The sequence below is a fragment of the Micrasema longulum genome, unplaced genomic scaffold (assembly GCF_059751315.1).
Source record: "Micrasema longulum isolate JH-2025_06_02 unplaced genomic scaffold, ASM5975131v1 h1tg000896l, whole genome shotgun sequence".
NCBI lineage: Eukaryota > Metazoa > Arthropoda > Insecta > Trichoptera > Brachycentridae > Micrasema > Micrasema longulum.
This window is the reverse complement of record NW_028278087.1, coordinates 420256-433370: the sequence shown is the minus strand read 5'-3', so window position 1 is coordinate 433370 and position 13115 is coordinate 420256. Positions and strand designations below refer to the sequence as shown.

General features: G+C 37.5%; 1 protein-coding gene across 4 annotated transcripts in view; it reads right to left on the bottom strand.

Moving 5' to 3' along the window:
* Positions 1–986: 986 nt before the first annotated feature.
* Positions 987–13115, bottom strand: part of LOC148278305 (uncharacterized) — a 396029-nt gene continuing 383900 nt past the window's right edge. For all 4 annotated transcript variants that reach the window (XM_088231597.1, XM_088231600.1, XM_088231599.1 and 1 more), the window contains 7 exons: positions 10911–11047; positions 9603–9746; positions 9097–9193; positions 6373–8216; positions 5076–5241; positions 4215–4383; positions 987–3063 (listed from right to left, as the gene is read on the bottom strand). In XM_088231597.1, the coding sequence (XP_088087723.1) occupies positions 2841–3063; positions 4215–4383; positions 5076–5241; positions 6373–8216; positions 9097–9193; positions 9603–9746; positions 10911–11047 (2780 nt within the window). In that variant the 3' untranslated portion in view covers positions 987–2840. The remainder of the gene's footprint in view (positions 3064–4214; positions 4384–5075; positions 5242–6372; positions 8217–9096; positions 9194–9602; positions 9747–10910; positions 11048–13115) is intronic.

Genomic DNA, 13115 nt, shown 5'->3' with positions numbered 1-13115 from the left:
TCATAAAGATAAGTTAAAGTTGACTCAATTAGCAAAAAATATCAATTTTTTTTTTTTTTTACTATTCGGACGCTGGTAGCGTTTTGGGTTGTCAAGCCATGTGTAATTAACTTCTCGCTGACGTTAGCATTGCACATTGCAGTTCCATTACTGGGTGAATTTGCTAACAGTACGGTAAAACATCCCAAAAATAGCTAAATAGAGAAATCTATTCACAAATTTTCCATTTAATTTGAGATTATATTTTGATTACATATATTTAAACAAATTATTTTAGTATTTACTTCCTACAAATTTGCATGTTTAGGAAAAAGTTAGCAGTCTCAAAAACAAATATAGTGACCATTAAAGTATGTAAATAAAGAAAAGTGATATCAATAGAATTTAATTAGAAATGCATGACTTATTATGATTTATATTGATGATAGGTATGTAAAATAATATATGTTGAAAATATCAATATAGCTGATCAAAAATTGTATGCCATTTATAAAGTTACGTCTAAAATTTAAACTTTTATATATCCCGATAAGTTGATATTTTCAACGTGTCATTATTACATTATAGTGCAGAGTTTCCAGTCAATTCCATTAGGACTGATTTGTTTGTAAGACTTCTAAATTTAGTTCAGACATTGTTGTTACCACTGCATTAGTGATTATTTTCCAAAAATAATTCAGCTTTTGAATCTTTAAGTGCTGAGATAATTGATTATGCCTTTTGTAAAAATCATTAGAACAAAAGAAAATATTTGGATTCTCACAAATAAATAATAAAAAAAATCGCCCTAAACGGAAAGCAACACTCAATTATATATGTATATATATATATTTTAAATAAGTTTTTTCTACTCTGAACTTGAGAAATAGATAACTATAATATGTTACATACTTAGTATTCAATAGTATAAATACCTATGTATACACCTTTAGAGGAATTCTTAAAAGTAGTGGAATGGGGTAAGGAAGAAAAAATAAAACAAAAAGTAAATTTAAATAAAAACACATATATTAATTATGATTATTAAATAAAGGCAACAAACTACAAGAAGTTATAACACAAATAAATAAAATTTAAATAAATTCTCGACTGTGCGAAAATTACTGACTACAATCATTTTCCATTCATCTGTGGAAAGGAAACCTAGTAATGAGGGAAATGCTCATCCCGACGTCACTACATAAATAGAGAAACTATATTTAGTTGGGATCTTACGCAAGGTCCGTAGAATAGTTGTTCTCGCACGTTGTACTGGCCGAGTGTCGGGGAAGTACGTACATCTACAGTATACACTCTCCGGGCGGGAGAGAGACCGTCGCGGAGCACGACGGCCTTCTACAGACACAGAGGCCAGCTATACAAAATAATCACAAATCACTTCTTACGTTTACTTTATTATCATAACGTAACATTAATGGTAATCTATTTGCACCTTGTTTTCTACATCTTTAATATTAAGTTTATACTTTTTAAACTTAACATGTACTCGCAAATCTATCGGTTACGAAAGTCGGTGAAGATGAGAGGGATGCGGAGACTCGGCCTTCGTTTCCTTACAAGGTGTTCCCGCAACAGTGATATATTACGTAACACTAACACTATCAAGGAGCCACGCGCAGGTAGGTAGAGGAACTAACTACATACACGGTCACTTACTGAGTAAATATCATGGTATAATATGTATACTTCTTCAAATATATAATATTATGATAGCGCACAATCATCTTATCGGTAATAATATATCTCTGTTCTAAATCTAGTTACAGTAAATAATATTATACAATGTTCCCAAATGTTTAGTATTCTCTATGGATCCGCTCCGGACCGACGTTCATTCCGGACTCGACTGGCCCAAACAGACACTAAATGCAATGCTCTTCCAGTGATATTCAAGTTACTAAGATCGATATGTGGGTGAACTAGAAATGAGGTCGTTTAGGAAACTCGTCTCGTAATTACGTAACAACAAAGGTAGCCAATATTTGTAAATGCTTTGTATCATTTCGCAGGTTTGCTTTGAAAATCCAGGCACTTTTGAAATTCGCAGGCACTTTTGCGATTTTATATCTGAGTAAACAAAAATATATATAAAATATTATTTTGTACCGGCGAGTACAGCATGCGGTGTTTTATAATTCATATAAAAGTGACGATACAAAAAGGTTGTTTTTATACAATTATAAGTCAAACTCTGCGACATGATACTGAAGACTTGGCGTTTACGTCTGCGCAATTCCAGTATTGCGCATATATACAAAGTAGAAAATAATACAAAATATAACTATTCATTTACAAATAAAGCTCTAAAAAACATCAACAGACAGAGGAAAAATGCTTTCTTTAAATTCCTCAGAAACGGATCAGCTCGGATCAAAAGGTATATAAACATATTTTATAACAAATTCATGATTATTTCGTCACCGGCTATAAAAAAATCAACAAATATTTGGAATCTATAAAAACTTGCGTGTCGCACACCTGGTTTAATCCAAAATTCATTCCAAAATATGTAAGGAAAATTAGTGATTATTAATAAACACCACTCGGGGTTCGGAACATCCCTGGAGGAAAAAAACGTGTAATACCGATATATTCGGACACACAAATTACATAATCCGGTTCTAACAACAAAGATAAAGTCACAAAATACATCCACATTTACGAATAATTACAGATGTACCAACTAAGGCGGTGCGTTTTTCTTATAAAAAAATCACAAATAAACATTCGAAAAACTAAGAAACACTAGTTAAACGGAGCTTCGACACAAAACCTAAAATTTCCGTCCATTTTCAAGGTAAACCGACGCAACGATCTCCCGACTTCAGATTAGCTCGGAGTTAGTTGTAGTAAGCTTTGCCCTTGGCCGTGACGCTGATGACCTTCTTGAGCCTGAAGTCGTAGACGCGCCGGCAGAACAGCACCAGCTCGGGGGCGGTGCCGGGCGGGGGCCGCAGCTCCCCGGGGGCCAGCGAGGGCGGCAGCTCGCTGCTCGGCATGCTCGGCACGATGCTCGGAGTACAGCGCACATTCTCTTCCACAGCGCGCAGTTGCTTGCGATACCTGAAACATTATTTCACATCCTCATTCACTGTGGTGGCACTTCAATGAAATAAATTGCTCGTGTTGGAAGAATCAAATTCAAAAGTTATTTCGACCTTTTAATGAATTTGGATATGTTTTTAATTTTTATATTTACTGATTTTAAAAAATATAATTGTATAGGTTTACGGTACATATTAATAATTAGAACAAAATGATGAGAAAAGAAAATCCCACCTAGGTATAGCCTGTGCGTGAGGTATGCTGATTTAATCTGTTTTACATGACATTTTGATTTTATGAACAAAATTACACATACATACATGTACAACATACATGTATACACACATTCTTGCATACATAAAAAATACACAATATAAATATTTCAGTACCAAAACCAAAAAGTAAAATATTTTGCTAGCAATTTAGCTAAAGTAATCAAGCACATCTCTTACTATGACCCACTTTTCAACATATATATATATACATATAGCTTTTCATATCTCTCACATTATCACATTACCTTGTATAATCTAGGGGCGAAGAAGAGAGCATGTCTCTGTCGTAGTCTAGTTTAACAGAGGGGTACTTTGATTTAAAGATTAAGCTTCCGACTGGTTTGATTTTGATCAGTTATAAATAAGTTTTTTCGCATGTGTATAAATTTCAAAGACTGTACGCAATATGCTCTTCTTAAATCCATTATTTCAGTTTCTTTAAATAATAGGTTGGAGTATTCAATTATCAAATTTTTACATGGTATTTGACTCAATTTCTTTCATTTTCACAGTCATACAAATGCAGATTGAGTTAAATTTTTGGCTGTTGCAACATGTGTCATTTGCACCATTTGCTGATGAATTTAATAACGCTGCTGTGTCCATCATCAAGGTTGATATGCAATCAATGATGGATGTTGCAAAACGATCCGAAACATTGGCAAAGAATACAAATGAAATAAGGCACTAAAAAACTGAATCTGCGGTATTCAATTGATTGAATTCAAGTTCTATTTCTGACATTATTCTAAAAAATGGTTGCAAAAATTTGTTGGGCTTAATAGAAAACAAATCTCAGCCATGCCAACTCGAACATGGGAGGGTTATATTTCTATACGTTATACCACAGCAGAGGCAGGAATAGTGTAACCCGAACACGAGTAGAATTTTTACCTGCAGTACTCGTTGTAAGTTAAGACATAACATTTGTCTTCTATGCACGCCACACTGTTGGCGTCACGGTGCCGTGAGGCGAAGACCTCGTCCGTGCAGTCCTCCGGTTGGCGGCCGCGCTCCGTGTGCTCGGGTCGGTAGTACCACAGCAGAGACACCATCATCTCCCCTGGAATGGAATGGAAACATCAAGATGAAGACAAATTTCAATTGTCACTAAACTAGAGTTGCTACCCGTTCCGATATATCAGGACTGTCGCCGTTATTGAACCCTCGGTCCCGCTAAAACCGATAATGTGTAGATTATTTTTGTACCGAACAAGTCTGATTATTCTGGTTGGAGGTGCCTGGAAACCATCATTAGTCTAATGATGACCGAGGAACTGAATTTCATTATTTTGGAGTCTACGTGAAGGAACAATAAAAGATATTTCTTAAAGAATAGTCGGGACATCGAATAAACCATTAAGTATTTTATTCAAGATGTAGATTACATCTGCTTTAAATGGGTTTTTTAAAAAACTCAATAGACTAAGAAAAAGTTCCATAAGGGGATAGTTGTTTCTTGTGATTCCTAAGTGAACAAATTCGAAGCAGTTTATATGAATAACATATGAAGGAGACTAAATTACAAAGGCATATTCCAGAATGGGACAAACCAATGAGCGGTAGTAAGTGTATTTAAGGTAAATATACTATGAAAATCGGATGTAACCATTCACAACTTATGTTAACTCAGCTCCAGATGATTCCTTGCCCGAAATAGTACTAAGCGAAATTAAAAATATAAAAAAAACCGGTACACTAATAGATGTAGTGAATTTTGATTAAATGTAATAATAAAATGGACTAGAGTCTCACCGTCGGTAGGGTTCTCCCAGAGTTGCGAGACGCGAGCCACGAAGGGAGGCTCAGAGCGCCGGGCCCCAGCCCTCAGCAGCACCGAGTCTCCCCGCCGCACCGAGTCCCCGGCCAGCGAGTGTCGCATCCCCGTCCAGCAGCGTGCCATTATACAGCTCTCTTCATTCTACGGATAAACGGAAACTTTACTTATCTACAGAGCAGGGAAAAAACCTAACCAACGATGGTGGGGAGAGAAATCGGTAACATTTACTAAACAATAGAATTTCTGCCGATGTTCCAGACATCATGTCAGCTTTCATATGGGAGTGGTGCTGCGATGCTCGTCGATATATTAGTAACAATATTTATTTATTGTAAATATTTACAAATGAGGCGCTGAGAGCCAGAGGAACTTTACCCTCCCTTCCCAGTGATGTGTAGCTAGTACATTCTATATTCTTTTACATTCCATCACTTTTTTGCAATATTTTTAATAATCCCACATCGTCTGCTTATCTGAGAGAGCTCTTCAAACCTTTATCACAACATAGGCTATTTCTTCATTCTAGTGACGAAAACACCTTTCAATATCCATCGCTTTAATTTTTATGCCTCCTTTTTGAGTGGCATTTGCTCGATTGTAGATTAATCTACCATCGAATATCAAAGACACTCCTTCATTGTTCACTTTCAAATTACTGTGGAAACATCACTATTTGATTTTCTCTTCCTACTTTCCTTCTCATTTTTACCCCCTCCTTTATTCATAGCATAGTGTAGATTTAACTAAAATTAATTTCTATGTTTTATTTAAAATCTTTTATTAAAGGAAATAAAATAATTATACCATACAATATATGTATATTTTCTCAAATTGAAAGGTTCGGAAGTTGATTAAAATTGAAGAAATATCCTCAAGGGAATATAACAACCCTTACATGTTTACATAAGGTGTATAAATAAATACAAGTGGTATTGAGTAAAAAAAAACATGTAAACTGAATTTAAAATATTACAATCAAATAAATACTTAAACTAAAACAAACCACAAATAAATCGGATACTAGACAACATAGCCAGAAGAGAATTTTACTGTACACATGTTGATCGAGCAAGTCAAACCATCAGGTAGTTAGTGGTTTGATGGTACTGAAGCGCACTCTAGATCCAGAGGTGCGAGGTTAGATACCCACTCTACCGAAACATGAACGAAAATTGAAGAGATAACGTAACTAATGACTTTTTCTAAAATATGACAAATAAAACACAAAATGAAGTACATAACACTAAATAAAATTGAATGAACTATACTTACATTGACATACACTTTGCTCAACAGCGACTCTCCTTCCCATCTCCATCCATTGCTCCATCGTGGTCCCATTGGGCCCCTCCTCAGAAGGGGTATATCCCTGAACCCTTCCACACACAATCCTCCATCAGAAATCTCCGATCCCTCGGTCGACTTGCCTCTTCTCTTCCCCAAACCTTTGGCGCATGCCTTTGTAGCTTTTTTGGTCTTTCCATCTACTTTTCCAATGCAGGTAGCGTCTTTAATATCAGCTTCCGCAATCTTCCCCTTAGTGGGTTCCTTTGGCTTCTTATCTCCTCCTAGCCTGTTGATAGCCGCCGGGGATTTGGACTTATTTCGACATTTATCTGGTGATATTTTGTGCTCAGCTTTCGCTATAGGAACTGAAGATAATTCTGTATCATTCACTTTCTTAACTACATTATTATTTATATTTAGAACCGTTCTACTTTTGTGAGTAGAGGTAACGGGTTCTTCCCCATCTATGCTGTTCCTTCTTGGTTTAAGTGTGCTGGAGATACATAGAGTTTTCGAAGGGCTTTTAATAGGAGGAGAAAACAAGACAGCTGGATTAGTTTCGGGAGTTTTTATTTCCTCTCCGGGAACATTCTTGACAACACTCTCGATGACACGCTCAATATTGTTTTTCATTATCAAGTCGTCCAAAAGAGCGACACTTTTAGATTTAGGAATCGATGCCATAATGCTCTTTTTTATATTTTCTCGAGGCTTATCAATTTCTGGAACATTTTCGATGGATCTTACCGGGTGCTTATCGGCACTCTTGAGCAAATTGTGCCCGAACCTCTTTCTTTTATTGACAGGCGAATCACGTACAGAAGGACTGACACTTTTCCTCTTATTGCCGATTTTTCTAGAGAGGGATTTATCAGAGTCGATCAAAGAAATACATTTGGCAGGGGATTTGGATTTTTCCATTTTGATTGTATTCAATTGCCTCTTTCCGTTGTTTAGTTTAAACACTTTGTCATTTTTCTTAATAAGATCCTTATAGCTTCCCACATTTCCCAATTTCTTCCCTGTCTGAGAATCCGCGAGGGATGCTTTCTGTCTCTTTTGAAGTTTGACATGTTCGCCTATTCCATTAGCGGCCAAGCTGTCATCCATATCCACTTCCATATCAATTTCCAATTTGGAACATCTCCTCTTCGTCGCCGTCTTGGGTTGGGCGTCGGGAGGTTTCTTCAGACTCTCGGAGTTCCGTACCGCAGTACTATCCGTGTTGTGCTCCTTCAGGGCCTGGACTTCGGGAACGGCGGTGGGAATCTTGAGTCTCGTGGGGGAAATTTCCGCCACGTCCTTGTTCTCCTTCTTGGTTTCGGCGGAGAGGTCGATAACGATATTGTCCGTCTCTTCGGTCCGCAGAATGACGCAGTCTTTGTCGCTCTTGCCGTCGGGAGAGTTGTCCTCGGAGGAGGAGAGGTCGATGGGGGCCGCCTTGTCGGCCGGGGAGTCCAGCAGGATGACCTCGTCCCCGCTGTCGGCCTCCGCCTTGACGCGCGGCTGCGGGGGCCGGCACATGAGCAGCATCGAGGAAGTGTCTCCCGGGCTGATGGACTTGCGCGCCATGGCCTTTCCGAGGCGCGCGCGGCGCGGCGGATGCGGAGGCGCCAGGCCGGCGGAGCCCCGCGCGGGCGAGGGGGGGCCCAGCGCCTCGGGGGGCAGGGAGGGCGCGAGCAGAGCGCGCCGCTGGAATTCCCCCCCTCCGCTCCTCGCACTAGTCTTGCCGGGGCCGCCACTGGGGGGGGGGTTACCAGTAACGGGCCCAGTATGGACGTTTTTTGGACACGATTGCATTGGACAAGGGCAGCCTTGGTACGCAGAATCTGTAATTAATTTTAAATAATAAAACTCTCATCTATTGTTTATATAAATTCCTACCAACTAACATTATGCAATAATATTAATCTGCGTGTAGTCTGTAGATATAAAACAATTTAATAAACTGGGGAGAAATTTTCTTTTATTTTGTTATTTTGTCGAGATTAAACGCTTTACGCTTTATGTCACAACTGGATAAGTACAAAAGTACGTAATTTGATACTCGGGTTAATTATGTATTGTCAATTATTTTTGAACCTGGAATATAAAACCTTTATGTAAACTTTTTTAAGATCAAGTATAAAGGAAAGTCAATTTTGCATTTTTCGCTCATCCGTCGTTGTTCTCCATCATGATGATTTGTTTAGATTAAAGCATTAAAAAAAATAAAACCACAAATTGAAATATAATATCACACATCCGATAAAATAGGGTATTAATAAAAAATAAAAAACGGAATTTTCAGGAGAGCCTAAAATCTAAATAAACAAGTTATCTTAAAACCATGTATTTTTCATTCAATTTTTTGTTTTTCTTTTCAGGTCGATGTGTCATATTTATTCAAATATGTCTTAAAAATGCTATTAGATTTTTTAAAGAAAATCTCGTTTATCATAAAGGAAAAAGTTAAAATACGGCTGTGTTCAAATAAGTGTTAAGTGTAAGTGTGTCATACAGCATCAAGCGAGTAAAAGTGAGAATTATGTCCATTTTTTAACATATGACAGTTATATTTTCATAATTTATTATGTTCTCGTATACTTAACTAAAAATCAGTTTTTTTGATTTGTAACTATTTTATTGACCGTGCAATATGTAGAGAGATGTCAACATAAAAAAATCAAGTGACCGCAAATGATAGTAAATGGTTAAATGTGAAATTACCCAAGTAAGTGATGGAAGGTCTCGGTGGCACGTGCGGGTGTTGGTAGCAGGGGGCACAGTACTGGGGGGCGTACGCCTCCCCCGCAGCTGGGGAGCCCTAAAAAAATACAAATATTTCCGTTTATTTTATCTTATCTCGATTCATTAGGCAATCTCACGAATGGGTTAAAATCATAAAAGTATAAGTGGCAGAAAATAATTTAATACATTTTTTACTATCAGAGAATAAGGTTACCCGAATTGAAATTATTTTTGTGTATATATTGTTAATTAATTAAGGTATAACTAGGTGTTAAAATTTTATTAGAGCGACTATCTAAAATAAAATAATACATTCCATATGTATATAATATAAAATGTTCATACACCACTGACTTTCTCAATTTGAACGGTTTGGATAGGTAGGAAGAAATCGCCTTAAGGCTACATGCTTGCCCTTAGGCATATGTATGTAAACTGTATATAAATAAACAAATTCAGATGTAGGATTAAGGTGTGTCCGTTACCTGATTATCCGGCGGTGGCGGTGGCCTGTAGTTGGGCGGGGGGCGATAGCAGGAGGGGGGCGGCGGAGCGCCCATGGGGGCCCCGGGGCCCGCGTAGCCCCCGCCGTACTGCGGATGGCTATACCCGCTGCCATAATGCATAACCTGCAGAAGTTATTCATTCATCAGTCAGTGAAACGAGATTATTATTTGACCAACGGGTCGGAGTCAGAGTTACCAGAGGCTTAAATAAGAAAGCCGGACGCCGGCAGTTAAAAGTCCGGTCTTTGGTCGATATTAATAGCTTTGATTAAGTCAAATTAACAGTTTTGGCCACGGGCAACAGCTTTTTTAAAGTTCGTTTTTCCAGAAATTTCAATGTAAACATTTTCACATGTTATTTGTTTGAAATTGTTTAGTGTTCATGATATTACTCTTATTATATTTTTAATGAATTGAAATATAATTCTAAACAGAGGACGCTCCATATTCATTTTCTAATCCACTAGTTTTATATAGGTTCCCTGATTTTAAATGTGTATACTTATATGTGCAATAAATCTGTGGGGTTAACTTTCTGCAGTACACTAACATCGTCCCTACCACGGAGATATGAACAACAAAGGAACGTGGCGTATAAAGAGACCACAGGGCGTGGTAACGTCCAGCAGTTCAGTTCAGTCAGTCCAGTACAACGCAGTCACACAGTTCCAGCGTGCAGTTCAAGTGCAGTCTCTTCAACTCCTCATCGCCGTAACACTCGCGCAACTTAATTCATTATTTATTCGCCATAAAATTCTGCCCTCGAATGAAAACCGGGTGGAGTCCTGTTTGAGCTCTTAAAATTCTGTCAAGACCGTATTTATACAGTCAAATGCCCTCTCCTAGTCGGAGTTTCAGCAGTATTGCTTTCGTCGTCGCGCCTTGGAAACCGTCTATGTGTTTTTCACAAAAAATATTCAGAAGAAACAAAAAATATGGCAGACATTAATAAAAATTTTTTTTTTTAGCGAAAACTACGCAATGAAAATTAATATGTTATCTTATTTGTGGTTAAAAATTTTTTTATATAATTTTTTGCCGTAAAAAACGTTATAGTAAAATGAATGCACATAACCAGTTTTCGAGGTGCAACGACGATATTTTTTAGTAGGGCTATCGGTTTTATCAGTCTATTAATAAGTAAATAAATAATCTCGTGGTTTTGTCCGCCCCTTTCATTTAGCTTATCACATTAAAGTTTCTATGGTCTTTTTGTATAAATGGTCTACGTCGGACGTTGCAGTTCCTACACTCTGCGTTGGAGCAGAAAGTAGCGAGCGTACTGACCTGCTGAGGCTGCGGATACTGGTATCGGGAGTAGGCGGGGTCCTGCGGCGGGGGCGGCCCGGGGGCTCCCTCGGCGCCCTTGAAGCCCCCATGCAGGGGCCCGGCCGAGATAAGGGGGCCCGCTGGTTGGTAGTAACCTGGAAGAAGAAACGTCACTATTACCGTACAATATTTGGAATAAAAAAAATTTTATAAGACGCTCGACGATTCCCAATAAGAACACAAAAATTAAACGAGGTTTTTCTCTAGCCTAAATGTTTGCACTGTAATTTATCATCATTCCCTTTCCGCCCCTAATGGTGCATAGGGCACTGCATCGGTACACCGATCGTAGTGTATCTTGATCATTTTTGTTACATGAAGGTAAGATGAGCAGTCTTACGCTTCAGGTACCAGTCCAGGGAATATTCTGATGTGAAAACACCCTTTAAAAAAAAATGCATATCAACTATGCCGGGAATCTAACCCTAGACCTCTCGTATGGTAGGCAAACGCGCTGACAATTACACCATGAGGCCGATGTAATTTACAGCTGTAAAACTTGGGCCCCGGCCAGTTTGGTGCAAAAAAACTATATCAAAAAAAATAATATATTTGTTGGTATTTTTATTGGTACATTTTGTTTCATTTTACTCAAGTTTTTTAAATTTAATTGAGGAGAGAACTAACCTCTTTATGATAATATTGATCACACATAAATAAATTAAACAAACAGTAGTCAATAAACGTTCTCAAGTTGAATGAGGAAGTTCAGTGCTACACGAAATTAGATAAATATTTTTTTTCTTACGCGCATAAAATTGAACGGCGAAGTTTCTTGAAAATGTGTTAAAAAAAAAATGTATAAAAGATTTTACTAACGAATTACTTTGAACGACGCCACTGTTGCTGAATCAACCAATAATACAGTATTGTGATATATTTCCGGTTTAAGAGAAGCCAATTTACACAAATCCCTCCGCAGAACTCATCAAAGAGATACATAAATATTTTTTTTTAATTTTGGCTTAGTTTGATGTTCAAATAACAAAAAAAAACCACTGAACTTCCTCATTGTAACATGCTTTTCTGGAACTATTTTTTAATTGTTTTCTCATTTTATCGGGTAGTGGTCCCGTGGCTAGTGTTGCGGACTCGCGAATCCAAGGTCCGAGATTCAAACCACACTCTACCCTAACTTATTTCCCATTTTCTTACAGAAGTTATCTACAAATATTGAAATAATTGCGTAAATCATAAGAACGCAGATACTTTTTTTAAAATTAAACTATTCCTCATTTTAATTTGTTTAAGTTGTTTTTTCAAAACCCTCCGCAGTCTTTGGAGTATACATTGAAAATTAAAATACCAGAGGAGATAATCAATGATAAATAAAGTTAAAACGTGCCACGAATATATGGGATCGCTAAACGTAGCATGTCCGCCATATCAATAATAATACCCGATAGGCGCGAGCGACTTTTCCACGAACGAACAATAAAATTATTTTCACCGTACGACAGACGAGCGTTTCGAATATTCGCACTGTCCGAATTTCGAGTATGGTTTGTATGGAAAATGAATAAAATAATTCACAGTTCAGTCGATGCGCGCTATTTCGGCGTAACGGCAGCGAGGGTTTAATAGCTACACCTGTACACAGATGGCAGTCGTGTATGGTTTATACCTCTATCTACTCGTCATTCATATTTCCCGCCAGCTTATGTGGAGTGTAAAATTACATTTTAATCTTAAATGTTCATTCCCAATTTACTGAGAGTTAGTTGAGAATTTTAAACAGGACTAGAAGGTCATATTTATTTCGACGGTCTCGAAGAGAAAATATATTTAAGCTAGTTTATAACTCATTATACGTATATTGATCTCCGGATAAGCCCAACCTCCAGCCTATCTTTCTGAAAAATCGATGTTGAACTGATTAAATATTTTTGATGTGAGCATCATAATACGGAGACCAGATAACGGAGGAATACTCTAGGTGCGGGCGAACTAGGGAACGGAAGAGAGTTTCAAGAGTATTGATATTTTTGAAGTCAGTTGTGTTTCTGTTAATAAATCCAAGGAGTTTTAAGGATTTATTGATAACATGTTCAATATGAAATGTAAAAGAAAGTTTAGTGTCAAGTAAAACACCTAAATCTCGTATACTAGACACAGATGATAATATTTCATAGTTCAGTGAGTAGGTAATCGTATATGATTGCA